An 18,628-nucleotide genomic window follows, 5' to 3' on the forward strand; every position below is an offset into this window, starting at 1 on the left:
CTGTAATTTATGCATCATATAATTTGTTAGAAAAATAAATTTAAGTATCCGTGAAGGTCAAATAATGTTATTTATAACTATGACTATGTCGACGTTGAGCTTTAAGTTCATATTTTCCTTATAGCAGGAAATGACCCACATACAGTCCTTATTCTTATACAGTATTACCATAACAGTACATTTATTGTAAGCAAATTTGTGAGGAAAAAACGTGCACTGGGTTCAATATCCTCAGCCATATCGAGTTGTTTGCTAAGATTTCGTCGAGCGAATGTTGTTTATAAACGAGGAATTTTAAATATGGCGGGCAAGTCCAGCCGCGTCTCTCATCAGTTATACGCAATAACATAACAACATATTTACGACAGTACAGTATAAGAGCCAGATAAGATTGCTTCAATTGGATGCTTGAAGATTAACTTACATTTACCGTAAGTGAAACCCATAGATATGCAGTGAAACCTACGCCCACGAATGAGCTAGATGCGTATAAAAAAACCCGACACCCAAGAATTATGCTTTTGAGATGCGGTTAGCTGTTCTAGCTAGTTTATTTCAGTCATAAAATCATAAATACTCACTTGAATTTGCTTCTAGTGCACGTTTTTAGTTTATTAAAAGATGAAATAGCAAACTTACCTTAGCCTATGTTGTTGGTACAAAGTTCCCCATGCAGGCACTTTTTATTCAGGAATAAAGAACAAGCTAGCAGCAGCTTTGCTAAATTACACCTCACCAAAAAAATACTGTGTACTTTTTTCAATACTATTCTTAATACTATTAACTTAATGGATGTGTCAGCCTCACATTTGAAGATGTAACATTTTGGAAACTACTGATGCTAACCATATGTACACAACTAAAAATATTGTTTTGTAAACACAGTTCTTTATTGTAATCATGGTTTATGAGATGTACATGGACATGTAAAGCTACTGGGTGAAGTCTATGAGGCAAAAGTCCATTTGCGCTCATCTTTATAGCCAATAAAACTGAGATAAGCGTCCATCTCAAAGGTTAAGCTTGAAGTCTGTTTCCCGCATCAACTAAGGCTCACAACTGCTTGATGGGAATTTGATTCAGTCGAACAAAGGGATTCGTCTTCGATATTCCTTTAGTGATCGATCATCTAACTAGAAAAATGGGGTTCAGGTCTAAAGGATATGCTGCTGTTTTTGTTCTGCTGGGTGTTTTCGCACTCAGCAATTACAGTGAAGCTCAAAGTAAGTGATTTGAGAGTTGATTGTGGAAAAATGTGATTGCATGATGATAGACTTTGATAGATTAAGACACTTTTGGAAATGCTGTAATTGTATAACGTATTAATATTTTGAGTGGGAATTTATTAGTGTTAGTTATGGTTGAAATGAACATCAAGGTAATTGTTACAAGAACAAGTCATGGTTAATTCAAGGAAAGTTTTATCATACTGAGTATTCGACATAGGTTTTATCGCCTTTTTTAACACCGCAATTTTTACAGTAAGGATGTGCATATTGTGCGTTTTAGATATTAAATTGTCAAACAAATATGGTTTTATTTTAAATTTTATAGGCTTATGTGTGTGAAGAAATCCTACCAAGTGAATTTTGTTCAGTTTCTTTAGCATTTTTTAAAATGTGTTCAGTGTCAACCAGCACCATTCATGAAAAATTATAATTCTGATTTGCTCTGAATGACACAGACCTTTGCTCTACTGTGAGTGGTGTACCGATATTTGTAATGTCGGAAAACAACACAATTGGTGATGTAGTTACAACACTCAACGCTCAGGATGGGGTGACGGCCACAATCACTAGACAAAATCCAGCGGGTCTCTTCAGCCTCAGCGGATACAGTCTCATTGCTGATACTGTTCTGGATTTTGAGGTTAGTACTGTATATCTTGTGAAAAGTCTGGTAAATAAATTAGTTATTAATTTATTTTACTTTTAAGTTTGATACTTGGTAAAATTACAAACATTGTTCCCCATTACTTTTACACCCCTACCTGTGTCCTAAGCTATTCTAGTTAAAAGGCTGTAAATGTGTAGTTTTAAAGCTTTAAAATGCTTTTTGTACAAATTGACTGGCCTTATATGTTCTGTGATTTTCTTAGACATTTGTTAAAACTCATGAGGTGGATATTGAGTGTACAAAACCTGGCTCGTTGACTGTGAGTAAACTATTTAAATGGTGTTTTATTGAAACTATCTTATACTGTCTTGCATTGTAAATGTTTGATTCACCCTTAATTTGTAATCTTTTGTTACAGATGTTTGTTTTTATGTTTGTTATTTATGTCCTGCCTGTCATATTTGTATTTTTAGACCACACTGAATCTGAACATAGCTGTTACGGATATAAATGACAATGCACCAGTGTTTGCACAGAGTCAATACACACTAAACGTTGATGAGGTACTGATGAACTTTTAATGTTGCGTAAAGGAGTAGTTCACTTTCAGAACAAAAATGTACAGAAAATGTACTCACCGCCTTGTCATCCAAAGATGTTCATGTCTTTCTTTCTTCAGTCGTAAAGAAATGATGTTTTTTGAGGGAAACATTTTAGGATCATAAAATTCACTTCTATGGTGCCCGCGAGTTTGAACTTCCAAAATGCAGTTTAAATGCAGCTTCAAAGGGCTCTAAATGATTCCAGCCAAGGAAGAAGGGTCTTATCTAGAGTAACGATCGGTTATTTTCTAAAAACATTTACAATTTATATACTTTTTAATCTCTACACAGAGTACACACAGACAAGACAAGCATATGAGGTTAAAAAGTATTTAAATTGTCTCTTTTTTTTTTTTTAGAAAATAACTGTCGTTTTGCTAGATAAGACCCTTCTTTCCTCAGCTGTGATCGTTTAGAGCCATTTGAAGCTGCATTTTGGAAGTTCAAACTCGGGGGTACCATAGAAGTCCATTATATGGAGAGAAATCCTGAAATATTTTCCTCAAAAAACATAACGACTAACGACTGAAGAAAGAAAGACATGCACATCTTGGATGTCAAGGGGGTGAGTACATGATCATTTTTGATCTAAAAGTGAACTACTCCTTTAAGTTTACACTTCAATTCTGTTCATTTATCTGTTTTATAAATGCCTTTTTCAAAATCTGATTACTTATTTTTGCAGTTAATAAAAGAGGGTACCAGTGTTGATGTAATCACAGCAACCGATCCTGATAAAGAAGATGTACTTTACTATACGCTGGATCCTCCTGAGGTACAACTGTGTTCACATTACACCAAACAAAACTGTCTTTTTGGGAACTATGTTTTTGGAATTCTAAAATAGAATTATTATTCACAACTTTATTCTCTCTCAGGGAGAATTTATCCTGGAGACCAATTTCAAACCCAACTTTCTGGTGAATAAACATCTGGATTATGACCAAATTAAAAAAGTCACAATGACACTATATGCGCAGGTAAGTTTATTTGACCCAGGTTTAATCTCCAAAGTTGCTTCTTTTTGTACAAAAACTTTCATTTGATGACTTTTCAGGACACGCCGATTGGATCTACAGGCGTAGTCTCCCATACCGCCTCAACCACCGTTGTAGTCAATATCAATGACATTGACAATCGTCCACCGTGGTTCCAGCCCTGTACAGAACACAACGTTGGCACAAGCAAAGTGTGTGTAAACACTGGTTATGACGGGACTGTCAACTTAAATCAAATAGCGGTGGGTTTTCTATCCAAAGCATTCGTAGATAGAGGTCTTAAACCAAGATGTTAAACCAGTTTTATAGTTGTGGAATGGTCTTAAGTTATAGCATCAAATGAGAATTCAAGTGTTTGTTGTACACCGCAGCCAGGTCCTTTGCCCTTGAAGCCAGGTCCACTCTTTGCCATTGATGGTGACAATGGCATTAATAAGCCCATTGGGTATGCATTTCTTACAGGTGAGATATTTTATTGTCCTTGTGGATTGAAAAAAGAGCTTTTGGAAGAGTCGACAGGTTTTAATTAGTATGTTTTACATCTTCAGGAAATGAGGATGGTACATTTCAAATCAATAATGACGGGAGCATCACAATGATCAAACCAGTAACCGTTTCAGGACCGGTTGTCCTTACAGTCATGGTAAGAGAGAAAACAATTGCATTTATAAAAAGAAAACTTTTGTTTTTGAATGTTACACGCAAGCATAAGAGTTTCTTTTGATTATCAAAATGTTCTTCACTCTAAGAAAAAAAATGGTTCTTGTAGGAACTGTTCGCTGAAAGGTTCTTTGGGGAACCAAAAATGGGATTTTTTTTGGAGTGTAATTCCTTCCTGAACCAAATGTCCTCTCTGTCTCTTTAGGCTTATCAGACAGATGACGCTGACCAGTTTGCCACGACTACAGTCATTCTGAGGGTGGTGGTATCCAGCTTGTTCCCTCCGACTTTTGTGGAGTCCAGTTATGAAGGCTTTATCTCAGAGGATGCTGGTGTGGACAGCATGGTGCTGGAGAGCAAAACGTCCAACAGACCCCTCAGAGTAAAGGCTACAGATAAAGACTTTGCTGATGTAAGAACTCAGAGACAAACATTGTGGTCTGTGCACATGTTTCATTCAACATCTAGAATTAATCTGTAAATAACATAGAGCAGGATTAATACTAATTAGTGTAAATCAATCAGAAAATCATTTTTACTTACATTTTTGCATTGGTTTTATGGACATTTCAATTTATTCTTGCATAATCTGTTGCACTAAATTTAATTTGTTTGTAAAACCATTCTTATAGAAACCATCAGGTTAAATTTAGCATAAAATATTTTTCTAGGTAAATTTTAATCTGTTAGGAACATAGAAAACACAGAACAGGATTACTGGAAATTCTTGCTTAATCTGTTGCACTGAACTGATTTGTTCATAAAACCATTCTTATAGAAAATCCTCAAATTCAGTTCAGCGTAAAATAATGTTTACATAAATTCTAATCTGTAATAAACAAAGAAAACACAGAACAGGATTAGTGAAAATTTGTGTAAATCAATTGGAAATAAGTTTTACATAAACTTTTGCATTGGTTTTATGGACATCTTCTTATAGGAATCCTCACATTCAATTCAGCGTAAAATAATTTTTACGTAAATTCTAATCTGTAAAGAACATAGAAAACAGAATAGGATTAGTGAAAATTAGTGTAAATCATAAACTTTTGCATGTTATGGACACTTCAATCCATTCTGGCATAAACTGTTGCTTTGAATTTATTTGAATTGACCATTTTTATGGAAATCACCATGTTTAGTTTGGGGTAAAGTAATTTTTATGTAAATTTTAATCTGTTAAGAATGTAAAAAAAACAGAACACGATTAATGCAAATAAGCGTAAATCAGTCTGAAATCATTTTTACATAAACTTTTGCATTGGTTTTATGGACACTTTAGTTCATTCTGGCATAAACTGTTGCTTTGAATTGATTTGAAATTACCATTCTTATGGAAATCATCATGTTCGATTCGACGTAAAGTAATTTTTTATGTCAATTCTAATCTGTAAAGAATAAAGAAAACAGAACGGGATTAATGCAAATTAGAGTAAATCAATCAGAAATAATTTTTACATAAACTTTTGCATTGGTTTTATGGACATTTCAATTCATTCTGGCATAAACTGTTGCATTGAATTGATTTGTTTGTAAAACCATTCTTATAGAAATCACATTCAAATCAGCGCAAAATAATTTTTACATAAATTCTTGCATTGAATATTTTGTAAAACAATTCTGACATACATTTCTGCAGTGAATTGAATTGGTTGCGAAACTCTCACATTTTATTGAATCATTCCAAAAAACGTTCTAAGGTAGATTTGTTAAAAATTAAGCAGTTAATTAAATCTTAAAAACTATTTGGACTGTTACATAAGATTGTTCATAAAACCATTCTTACATAAATTTTTGCATTCAGTTCAATGTTTATATAGCCATTTATAAGTGTTGTAAAGTCTTAATAAAACCATTATTATTTAAATGGTCACTTGGAATTAAATAAATCATAAACCACAAAGTAAACATTGCATTCAATTCAGCGTTACAAGTTACATTAGAGTGTTTTTTAATGATTTACCCCAATGTCAAATATTTCTGCTGTTAAGCGCTGGTTTTCTTTCTTTGTAGGGGTATAATCCTAGCCTCAGATTTGAGGTTGTAGACAGCACTGACTTTACAATCACTCCAGAGGGTTTCATACTCATGGCGAAGGCGGTTTCTCCAGGAACTTTAAATTTAGAAGTAAGAACTTAATATTTTATGGATGGTTTTATGCACTTTGGACATTTGCTAATTGTTAGTATGTAATTCAAAACATTTATGACCATATTATCTAATGTGACTCAGATGAGGGTGGTTGACACAACCAATGATGAATCAAGCACCGCTACTCTTGCAGTTGAGATCACACCAGGTAAGACCAGACCAATACTGCATGCTATCAAGACACCACCTAAACATGACACGATACAATCCAAATAGGGACAATCGCTAGTGGTTAACACGGTGTGGGCTAATCATGGTGCTTTTTGGCTTTCAGCTTTCAGCCAACAGTTTGAGCTTTTCAGATAAATCCATTTTCATTTAATCAAGCCACTCAAGCCACATAAATAGTACAATGTGATTGTTTAGTCCATAAATTGAAATTCAAATTATTCACTTAAATTAGTCAACGGACCTGGTGACACAATTTTTTCTTCAGGGGTCCCCACTACTACTCCTGGCACAACTATCATGACTTCAACCATTAAAACAACAGAAACAACAGATAGCACCACTAACACAAAGCTAACAGACATCACCACCGCTACAGCTACTGTCACCGCTACTGCCACCGCCACTGCCAGCGCCACCTCCACTACATCGCCCCCAGATACTGTCACAACTATGCCGCCCAGCACAGGTAGACAAGTAGACTTGCCAAATCAAAGGCCGTGCTGTGTTGCATGCTTTTTTTTTTTTTTTTTGGAAATGGCATATCATCAAAGCACACTTAGGGTTGGGTTTCGAGAACCGGTTCCAAATTTCCAATAACTGGGTATTTGATAAGACACGTGCATTTCAATTCTGCTTAACAACTCCCGCGCTCGCATTTTAATAACTTGAGCACTGTTTGCGAGCACAGAGCGATATGGGTTCCCGACCGATCTCTTTTCTCAAACAGTTCCGTGCATTTCCACTGCCGAAAAGCTTGTTCAGACCCGGAAATGACTTCTCTTTCACATTTATTGACCCTTATGCATAAAATACAGTCAAGCCTGAAATTATTCATACCCCTGACAAATTCTGACTTTTATTTAACTAGCAAGTTTTTTTTGACCGGAAATGACTCAGGCTTCCCCCAAAAGATAAGACAATGTACAAGAGGCATCATTGTGGGAGAAAATGTTACTCATCTATTATTCATATTTGAACGGTGTTGAGGGCGCTCTGGAGGCGTGGACACTCAAGGGCACTCTGGAGGCGCGGACACTTGAAAGCACTCTGGAGGCTCGGATACTTGAGGGCGCTCTGGAGGCGTGGACACTTGAAAGCACTCTGGAGGCTCGGATACTTGAGGGCGCCCTGGAGGCGCAGACATTTGAGGGCGCTCTGGAGGCACGGACACTTGGGGGCTGGGCGAGACCAGTTGAGACTCTGGACGAGCGGGCTCTGAGTGAGCGGTCACTTGAGGGCGCTCTGGAGGCCCGGACACTTGAGGGCTGGGCGAGACCAGTGGAGACTCTGGGTGAGTGGTCACTTGAGGGTGCTCTGGAGGCGCGGACACTTGAGGGCTGGGCGAGAGTAGTGGAGACTCTGGACGAGCGGGCTCTGGGTGAGTGGTCACTTGAGGGTGCTCTGGAGGCGCGGACACTTGAGGGCTGGGCCAGACCAGTGGAGACTGGAGAGCAGGGCCAGACCAGTGGAGACTGGAGAGCTGGGCCAGACCAGTGGAGACTGGAGAGCTGGGCGAGACCAGCGGAGACTCTGGACGAGCGGGCTCTGGGTGAGCGGTCACTTGAGGGCGCTCTGGAGGCGCGGACACTTGAGGGCTGGGCGAGAGTAGTGGAGACTCTGGACGAGCGGGCTCTGGGTGAGTGGTCACTTGAGGGTGCTCTGGAGGCACAGACACTTGAGGGCGCTCTGGAGGCGCGGACACTTGAGGGCTGGGCGAGAGTAGTGGAGACTCTGGACGAGCGAGCTCTGGGTGAGTGGTCACTTGAGGGCGCTCTGGAGGCGCGGACACTTGAGGGCTGGGCGAGAGTAGTGGAGACTCTGGACGAGCGGGCTCTGGGTGAGTGGTCACTTGAGGGTGCTCTGGAGGCGCGGACACTTGAGGGCTGGGCCAGACCAGTGGAGACTGGAGAGCTGGGCCAGACCAGTGGAGACTGGAGAGCTGGGCGAGACCAGCGGAGACTCTGGACGAGCGGGCTCTGGGTGAGCGGTCACTTGAGGGCGCTCTGGAGGCGCGGACACTTGAGGGCTGGGCGAGAGTAGTGGAGACTCTGGACGAGCGGGCTCTGGGTGAGTGGTCACTTGAGGGTGCTCTGGAGGCACAGACACTTGAGGGCGCTCTGGAGGCGCGGACACTTGAGGGCTGGGCGAGAGTAGTGGAGACTCTGGACGAGCGGGCTCTGGGTGAGTGGTCACTTGAGGGCGCTCTGGAGGCGCGGACACTTGAGGGCTGGGCGAGAGTAGTGGAGACTCTGGACGAGCGGGCTCTGGGTGAGTCGTCACTTGAGGGCGCTCTGGAGGCGCGGACACTTGAGGGCTGGGCCAGACCAGTGGAGACTGGAGAGCAGGGCCAGACCAGTGGAGACTGGAGAGCTGGGCGAGACCAGCGGAGACTCTGGACGAGCGGGCTCTGGGTGAGCGGTCACTTGAGGGCGCTCTGGAGGCGTGGACACTTGAGGGCTGGGCGAGAGTAGTGGAGACTCTGGACGAGCGGGCTCTGGGTGAGTGGTCACTTGAGGGTGCTCTGGAGGCACAGACACTTGAGGGCGCTCTGGAGGCGCGGACACTTGAGGGCTGTGCGAGACCAGTGGAGACTGGAGAGCTGGGCGAGAGTAGTGGAGACTCTGGACGAGCGGGCTCTGGGTGAGCGGTCACTTGAGGGCGCTCTGGAGGCGCGTACACTGGAGGGCTGGGTGAGACCAGCGCAGACTCAGGTGCGGTGGCCATCTTGTCCGGGGGACTTGGGAAAGACCGCCATCTTGGCCTGGGAGTCTAGTGAGGGCGCCATCTTGGCCGGGAACTCGGGCAAGGTCGCCATCTTGGCCTGGGACTTTGGCATAGCCGCCATATTTGCCGGGGAATCAGGCGTGGTGGCCATCTTGGATGCAGACTCTGGCGCGGCGGCCATCTTGGGTGCAGACTCTGGCACGGCGGCCATCCTAGGTGCAGAATCTGGTGCGGCGGCCATCTTGGGTGCAGATCGGCTTGAGCGCAAGGAGGATGCCGGCTGCATCAGGCTGAGGACAGCAATGTTACACTGGATGATGGAAGAAGATTTGAGACTGAACCGGCGGTCCGAGTCGTTGGCACAGTATGTGGGGGTTCCCTGTTTAGGATAGGCCGGCGCGATGGGATGTGTTTCAGAGGGGGCTGAACGATGCGCAGTCTCCACTGCTCTGCCTCAGGCCGATTCATCTTAAGTTTGAGGGTCCGGTCTTTTGTCACAGCGTGCGGGGATGAGGAGCTAAAGGGAAACACAAGGAGCCAGGAGTAGCAAACAAATAACGTATTTAATACAAACAAACAGAAATCCAGGAGTACAAACAACCACGACGTAACTTCAAGACCGGACAAGGGGAATGTGGAACAAAGGACTATTTAAAGAGAACCAAAGGGGAGTGGCAACTAAACAAGATTAATGAGGGGTTATATGGGCAAATATGGGCAATAGGGGAAACCAATATAGACTAAACACTAGGGGGAGACAAGGAAGAAACCAAAACATAGGAACCACAGGGAATCAGAATCGATAAGCAGAATTGGAACTGGAATCAGAATCGATAAAATTCAAACGATACCCAACCCTAAGCACACTATAAAATATTTATTTTGAAAAATCATTGTGCTAATCACATGGAATTTGCTATATTAATTTGCCATTGGACACTTGAGAGCTGCAGTGATGATGTTAGCATTAAAAATCTCAAGAGGATTTTTCCATTAGCTTTTGGTTTACTGCAGAAAATAAAATCTGTGAGCACCAAAAGGTTATAATTCTTAGACACTTTGTTCATCATGATAATCTAGAATAGTTTTGAAATATGTGATTAAAAACAACTAAAGGAGTAAAGTTTGCAAACAAACTTTGAAGTTGGCTTGAAAAAGCCTTGTCTGATAGCTTGTCTAGCAGCTGAAAAAAAAGCAGTTTTAGCATGTTTCTAGCATGATTAGCATGTTGTTATTATGTTTCTAGCATGATTAGCATGTTGTTAACCTGTTTTTAGCATGATTGGCATGTTGTTAGAATGCTTTAAGCATGATTAGCATGTTGCTAACATGTTTCTAGCATGATAAAAATGTTGCTACCACGTTACTAATCATGTTTCTGGCATGATTTACATGTTGCTAGCATGTTTTAGCATGATTGCCATATTGCTAACTTGCTTTTAACATAATTAACATGTTGCTGGTGTTTTAAACACGATTAACATGTTTTTTTTAACATGATTAGCATGTTGCTATCATGTTTCTAACATGATTACCATGTTTTTAAACATTATTAGCATGTTGCTAACATGTTTCTAACATGATTAGCATGTTGCTAGCATGTTTCTAACGAGATTACCATGTTAGTCATGTTTCTATACATGTTGCTATCGGGTTTTTAGCATGATAAGCATGTTGTTACTATGTTTTAACATGATTGACATGTTGCTAGCATGTTTTATGATGATTAACATGTTGCTGGTGTTTTTAGCGTGATTTGCATGTTGTTACCATGCTTCTAGCATTATGACCATGTTAATGTTTCTAACATTCGGCTAACATGTTTATAACACGATTATCATGCTACTAGCATGTTTTAGCATGTTAACATGCCTTAGCATGGTAAACGTGTTGCTAGCATGTTTCTTGCACGATTATCATGATTTCTAGCATGTTTCTACCATTTTGTCAACATGTTTTAACATTCTGCTAACGTGTCTATAACATGATTAACATGCTGCTACCATGTTTTAGCTTGTTGTTAACATGTTTTAGCATGGTTAGCATGTTGATAGCATGTCTCTAGCATGATTAACATGTTGTTAGCATGTTTCTAGGATGATTACCATGTAGTTAACATGTTGCAAACATTCTGCTAACATGTTTATAACATGATCAACATGCTGTTAGCATGTTTAGCATGATTAGCATGCTGCTAGCATGTTTTAGTGTGTTGTTAACATGTTTTAGCATGGTAGGCATGTTGATAGCATGTTTTTGCAAGTGAGTTTTTAACATGATCAGCGTGATGGCATGTTTTAACGTGATTAGCATGTTTTTATCATGATTACAATGTTGCCAGCATGTTTCTAACATTATTAAAATTGTTGTTAACATGTTGCTAGCATTCTGCTAAAATGTTTATAACATGATTAAAATGCTGCTAGCATGTTTAGCATTTTGTTAACATGTTTCTAGCATGATTACCATGTTGTTAACATGTTTCTAACATTCTGCTGCATGTTTATAACATGATTAACATGCAGCTACCATTGTTTTAGTATCTTACTACCTTGTTTTAGCATGCTTACCATATTGCTAGCGTGTTTTAACAAGTGGCCAAAACCCCTCTAAAACCAGCCTGCCTTCCAGCTATGACCAGCTAAAACAAGGCTGGTTGACCAGCTAAAACCAGCCAACCAGCCTAGGCTGGTTTTAGCTGTTTTTTTTTTCACCAGGGATGATGGTAGCATAATTTAGTATGTTGTTCTAGGAGCCATTAGGCTTTGCTAGTGATAGACAGCTTACACTCTATGAGTCTTACTGTACAAAAGCTTTGACACTTAATGAACGTCTGGGATTTTTGAAGGTTTGATAGTCTGGTTTTAAAAAACTGTAAGGCGTTAAGTAGAAAAGATATGGCCACTAACTTCAGAATAATATGAAGGTCTGGCCAGAGTTTGGTGGTTGTAGCTTTTAAGCTATAGGACAAAATACTGATTAAATTTAGGCTCAGATAAGGAAGAAGAAACTTAAATAGCAGATCAGTAAGTTGGCTTTTTTAAGGCACTGAACCAAAAATCCATGCAAAAAACCCATTGACTTTGGGACGTTGCAATTGAAAGTGCTACAATGCTATGTCTAATTTTTCTGGCATTTTGGCCTGCAAAAATGCGTCATCCCTGCAGCACTCTATAGTTTGTGCACTAATATGTAATTCAAAATTATTGCAATTGTGAAATTCCAGTAAAATAAAAGCAGTTTGTGTGAAATGTTATAGTAAACCCACTTAACCTTTACCTTAAGTATCCCAAAAAACATGTTTTTCTGTTCTCTTCTGTGCCCACCAGGGGGATCACAGGTGAACACAGGTGAGTTCAGTTCAACCGATATGGCGGCTTTAGGGGCCTCTCTGGCTGTGGTTATCGTTCTCTGCTTGGTTTGCATTGGACTGATGATACACCGCATCAAGGGCCACAACTCCGACTGGAAGAAGATTTCTGAGGTTGGCGTCTTCCGTAGCAAAGTGAGTTTCCATGCAGAAAACTTTCTGAACATCAAACTAATACAATTTTATGGTAATGTTTAAAGTTAAATACAAGATAAGCTCTTTTGAGAATCTTTTTGACTTATGAATTAAATTGTTTGTAAAGCTAAACCTACATTTTTGGATTTAATTGAGTAGTTCGTAGAAACTTTTTCACAATAATTGTCACACTGAATTAAATTGTTAAAGCTATGCCTATATTATTATATAAATGTTTTCACGTTAATTGTCACACTGAATTAAAACATTCGTGAAGCCATGCCTACATTTTAGAATTGAATTGAATAGTTCGTAAAAACTTTTTTTATAGTTCATTGTCACACTGAATTAAATCATTTGTATAACATGCCTACTTTTTTGGATTGAATTTAATTTATTCACATTAATTGTCACACTGAATTAAATTGTCTGTAAAGCCAGGCCTACATTTTTGGATTGAATTGAATAGTTGATAGAAACTTTTTTTCTCGTTAACTTTCACGCCAAATTAAATTGTTCGTAAAGCTATGACTACATTTTTGGATTTAATTTGGATAGTTAGTATAAACTTCTTCACTTAAATTTTCACATTAAATTAAATCGTTCATAAAGCCATGCCTACATTTTTGGATTGAACTGAATAGTTCATAGAAGCTTTTTCACATTATTTGTTACACTGAATTAAATCATTTGTAAAGCTAAGACAAAATTTTTGGATTAATTAAATCTTTCGTTAAGCCATTCTACATTTTTTAATTGAATTGAATAACTTGTAGAAACATTTTCACATTAATTGTCATGTTGAATTAAATTATTCAAAGAGCTAAGACTACATTTTTGGATTGAATTGAATAGTTCGTAGAAAAAAAAATTCTCGTTAACCGTCACACCAAATTAAATCATTCATAAAGCTAAGACAAAATTTTTGGATTTAATTGGATAGTTCGTATAAACTTTTTTTTCTCGTTAACCGTCACACCAAATTAAATCATTCATAAAGCTAAGACTAAATTTTTGTATTTAATTGGATGATTCGTATAAACTTTTTTTTCTCGTTAACCGTCACACCAAATTAAATCATTCATAAAGCTAAGACTAAATTTTTGTATTTAATTGGATAGTTCGTATAAACTTTTTTTTCTCGTTAACCGTCACACCAAATTAAATCATTCATAAAGCTAAGACTAAATTTTTGGATTTAATTGGATAGTTCGTATAAACTTTTTTTTCTCGTTAACCGTCACACCAAATTAAATCATTCATAAAGCTAAGACTAAATTTTTGGATTTAATTGGATGATTCGTATAAACTTTTTTTTCTCGTTAACCGTCACACCAAATTAAATCATTCATAAAGCTAAGACTAAATTTTTGGATTTAATTGGATAGTTCGTAGAAACTTTTTTTTCTAGTTAACCGTCACACCAAATTAAATCATTCATAAAGCTAAGACTAAATTTTTGGATTTAATTGGATAGTTCGTATAAACTTTTTTTTCTCGTTAACCGTCACACCAAATTAAATCATTCATAAAGCTAAGACTAAATTTTTGGATTTAATTGGATAGTTCGTATAAACTTTTTTTTCTAGTTAACCGTCACACCAAATTAAATCATTCATAAAGCTAAGACTAAATTTTTGGATTTAATTGGATAGTTCGTATAAACTTTTTTTTCTCGTTAACCGTCACACCAAATTAAATCATTCATAAAGCTAAGACTAAATTTTTGGATTTAATTGGATAGTTCGTAGAAACTTTTTTTTTCTAGTTAACCGTCACACCAAATTAAATCATTCATAAAGCTAAGATTAAATTTTTGGATTTAATTGGATAGTTCGTATAAACTTTTTTTTTCTAGTTATCCGTCACACCAAATTAAATCATTCATAAAGCTAAGACTAAATTTTTGGATTTAATTGGATAGTTCGTATAAACTTTTTTTTCTCGTTAACCGTCACACCAAATTAAATCATTCATAAAGCTAAGACTAAATTTTTGGATTTAATTGGATAGTTCGTAGAAACTTTTTTTTCTCGTTAACCGTCACACTAAATTAAATCATTCATAAAGCTAAGACTAAATTTTTGGATTTAATTGGATAGTTTGTATAAACTTTTTTTTTCTAGTTAACCCTCACACCAAATTAAATCATTCATAAAGCTAAGACTAAATTTTTGGATTTAATTGGATAGTTCGTAGAAACTTTTTTTTCTCGTTAACCGTCACACTAAATTAAATCATTCATAAAGCTAAGACTAAATTTTTGGATTTAATTGGATAGTTCGTATAAACTTTTTTTTCTAGTTAACCGTCACACCAAATTAAATCATTCATAAAGCTAAGACTAAATTTTTGGATTTAATTGGATAGTTCGTATAAACTTTTTTTCTAGTTAACCGTCACACCAAATTAAATCATTCATAAAGCTAAGACTAAATTTTTGGATTTAATTGGATAGTTCGTAGAAACTTTTTTTTCTCGTTAACCGTCACACTAAATTAAATCATTCATAAAGCTAAGACTAAATTTTTGGATTTAATTGGATAGTTTGTATAAACTTTTTTTTTCTAGTTAACCGTCACACCAAATTAAATCATTCATAAAGCTAAGACTAAATTTTTGGATTTAATTGGATAGTTCGTAGAAACTTTTTTTTCTCGTTAACCGTCACACTAAATTAAATCATTCATAAAGCTAAGACTAAATTTTTGGATTTAATTGGATAGTTTGTATAAACTTTTTTTTTCTAGTTAACCGTCACACCAAATTAAATCATTCATAAAGCTAAGACTAAATTTTTGGATTTAATTGGATAGTTCGTAGAAACTTTTTTTTCTCGTTAACCGTCACACTAAATTAAATCATTCATAAAGCTAAGACTAAATTTTTGGATTTAATTGGATAGTTTGTATAAACTTTTTTTTTCTAGTTAACCGTCACACCAAATTAAATCATTCATAAAGCTAAGACTAAATTTTTGGATTTAATTGGATAGCTCGTAGAAACTTTTTCACGTTAATTGTCACGCCAAATTAAATCGTTTGTAAAGCTATGTCTGCATTTTTAAATTGAATCAAATAGCTCAAAGAAACTTTTTCATGTTAATTCAGATTTTCATAAACCATCCTTGCATTATTGTTCGGACTAAATTGAATAGTTTGTAAAGTCGTTCTCATGTAAATTCATATTGAATCAAATTCTCATATAATTGGTCACATTCAGTGTTTATTAAACTTTTACTTCAGATAAAATATTCCATTAATGTTTATATTTTCCATATAGAGACTGTTTACTAAAGTATTTGTTCTTTTTTTCTTTTTTACAGATTGATGGAGGCTCTAAAGAGGGTGTGCAGTACAGCAATGAAGCCTTCCAGCATGATGGTGATTCTGGAAGTGTGAACAACTTAGCCACAGACCTGGAGAACAAACTGGAGTCTGGGCTGAAGCCTCTAGAGAAGGCGACCACAAGCGCCATTCTCCCGACCACCAGCAGCACTCCACCCGACTCCACCAGCCTGGCTAGTTCAGAAAACAGTGACGGCGAGAAGGAAGTCAAACCCATCCTGACCAAAGAGCGCCGCAATGAGGAGGGATACAAAGCGGTTTGGTTTAAGCAAGATATCGACCCCAACAAAGAGGAAGTGGTCATCATTCCTGACGCCGGTGAGGCCGATGGAGACCATGAGGAAGATGACGACACTGAGGATGAGGACAACCTAAGGACTGACATGGATTCGGATGACGAGGAAGGAATGACGTCAGATTTGTAGACCTCAGATTGGTTTCTCCACTGCAACAACTGCACAAAACAAGGACTTGAGTTAGCTCAAATGACACTTTAGTACCATAGGAAGTTAGTTAATTTCTCTAATTTAATGTCTGTACAAATGTTTTGCTTTTTTTACATTCATTTCAGTTAATAAGTCTGTAAATATGGTGCACAAAATGAATGTAATTTTCACTTTCTAGCATTAAAGGTCAACATGAAATCAAAATTGACTGTTTGCTTTCTAAATTTATGTTGTTGATTTTAATAAAACATTGATTATTGAAGTAAAATGGGTTGTGTACAAAAATACTACTATTAATAGTAAATGAAATGTTTTTTTACAACATAACTTGTTTAATTTCACATCTTTGTATTGAAATTTGAAATTAATTAACTGTAAAACGTAATAAAAAAACAATAAACACTAATTAACTAAACCTGGTGTCTTTTATTCTGTCTTAGTAATATGTTTTGGCCACATTTTTAGTTTTGTTTAGCGATGATAGTTGTCTGCATATTAAGAGAAACAACATTTCAACATTGGAATCTCATATAATTTTGTGGCTTGTATAACAAGACAGTTGCTATAACAGTTTTATGACGTGAACTGTTTGTGTGTTTTTGTGACGTTTGAAGTGGACTGCTGATCTTTTACATAATCATGTACAGTACATCATAAATTCTTCTATAACTACTTAGATAAGTTTTAATGATTAACCTGAGAACTGTGATCTGTCTGTGAATGCTGTTTTATTAGCTTGCATGCTTTTATAGACTGTAATTTCACAAAGAAACACTGGAGCAGATCTATACAAGTTCTATACATGAGTCAAAATCTGTCTTTGAGGGTCGTGTTTCACCAGCCCAAAACTAGAAATATTTCGTTTAAAAAAAGACTTGATTTTGGACTATTAAAGGAGAAGTTCACTTTCAGAACAAAAATGTACAGATAATGTACTCACCCCTTTGTCATCCAAGATGTTCATGTCTTTCTTCAGTTGTAAAGAAATGATGTTTTTTTCAGGATTTTTCTCCATATAATGGACTTCTATAGTGCCCCCGAGTTTGAACTTCCAAGTTAAATTGCAGCTTCAAAGGGCTCTAAATGATCCCAGCTGAGGAAAAAGGGTCTTATCTGGCGAAACGATTGGTTATATACTTTTCAATCTCCACACAGGACATTTGAGGTAAAAAGTATATAAATTGTATTTTTTTTTTTTTTAAATAACCAATCGTTTTGCTAGATAAGACCCTTCTTTCCTCGACTGTGATCGTTTAGAGCCATTTGAAGCTGCATTTTGGCAGTTCAAGGGAATAGCTCCATCTTCAGGGACAATGCTAGCTGTGTCAAACAAAACCTCTCTGGAGGCAAAAAAGAAGAGATGACAAAGAAAAGTTGCCATGAAAGCAAGTCTGCGCCAGGGATAGTATACAGTAGGGGAGAGTGGGGACAGTTGCAACGTGTGGCAGTTGCAACATTGCTTATTTCTTCAAGCAGGAATAAGATACAGTGATAATATTCATACTGCACATGCTTTACTGGCCTCTCATACTTCCTGGAAGAAATCAGTCACATGTGTTCATTCCTTCTACCAAAATCATTTTCTTGGTAAAAAAAAAAAAAAGTAATTTTTTAAAGATGAGATTTTTGTCATAGTGTCTAAGTTGTTTGTGTGAAGAATTTTAATCTGTGCATTCTTAGTTTCTAATAGGCATAGCTAGCGTGTGCCAATGATATGTTGTCAAGCTAATATACCAATTTTTTATCATGGCTATCACTGTAGGGACAGTTGCAACACACTGTTGCAACCATCCCAACATGCTGTCCCTTACCACGATATTGATTTAAAAGCTTGCCATAACATTACATAATTGTAATTTTATAATGATAATACTAATGAACCCCTTTAATAGTTAGCTATCTCTCCTTCTTTTAAGTGAATAGGTAAAAAATCTACTTGTTACTTAACAATATTTTTAATTTACTATTCTTAGTTTTTTTTTTTACAGCCAATTTACCTTATTGAAGACCGTGACTGTGAACAAATAAAATAAAGAAATTGCTAAATTATATTTAAGAATGATTTCATTACATTTTATTGAATGTTGCAACTGGCCCCTATTGTGGGGACGGTTGCAACATTTCACTTTTGTCTATTTAAGTGTAAAGTGTACGTATATTATAATATGTACACATGTTTTAGCAATAT

The 18,628-nt window shown here is 37.2% G+C and overlaps 1 protein-coding gene across 2 annotated transcripts; it reads left to right on the top strand.

The window, feature by feature from the left end:
* Window positions 1–1,039: 1,039 nt before the first annotated feature.
* cdhr5b (cadherin-related family member 5b) lies at window positions 1,040–16,855 on the top strand. Of its 2 annotated transcripts, XM_073831321.1 has the most exons (15): window positions 1,040–1,223; window positions 1,685–1,869; window positions 2,099–2,155; window positions 2,310–2,399; window positions 3,124–3,213; window positions 3,317–3,418; window positions 3,496–3,678; window positions 3,808–3,898; window positions 3,985–4,079; window positions 4,302–4,508; window positions 6,110–6,223; window positions 6,329–6,395; window positions 6,684–6,884; window positions 12,472–12,647; window positions 15,973–16,855. In XM_073831321.1, the coding sequence occupies exons 1-15, from the start codon at window positions 1,142–1,144 to the stop codon at window positions 16,417–16,419; spliced, it is 2,187 nt and encodes a 728-aa protein (XP_073687422.1). In that variant the 5' UTR covers window positions 1,040–1,141; the 3' UTR covers window positions 16,420–16,855. The 2 variants fall into 2 exon arrangements, with proteins under 2 accessions (XP_073687422.1, XP_073687423.1); XM_073831322.1 differs by lacking the exon at window positions 6,684–6,884 and having other exon boundaries at window positions 1,041–1,223.
* Window positions 16,856–18,628: the final 1,773 nt, after the last annotated feature.

This window comes from Garra rufa, chromosome 25 (assembly GCF_049309525.1).
Source record: "Garra rufa chromosome 25, GarRuf1.0, whole genome shotgun sequence".
NCBI lineage: Eukaryota > Metazoa > Chordata > Actinopteri > Cypriniformes > Cyprinidae > Garra > Garra rufa.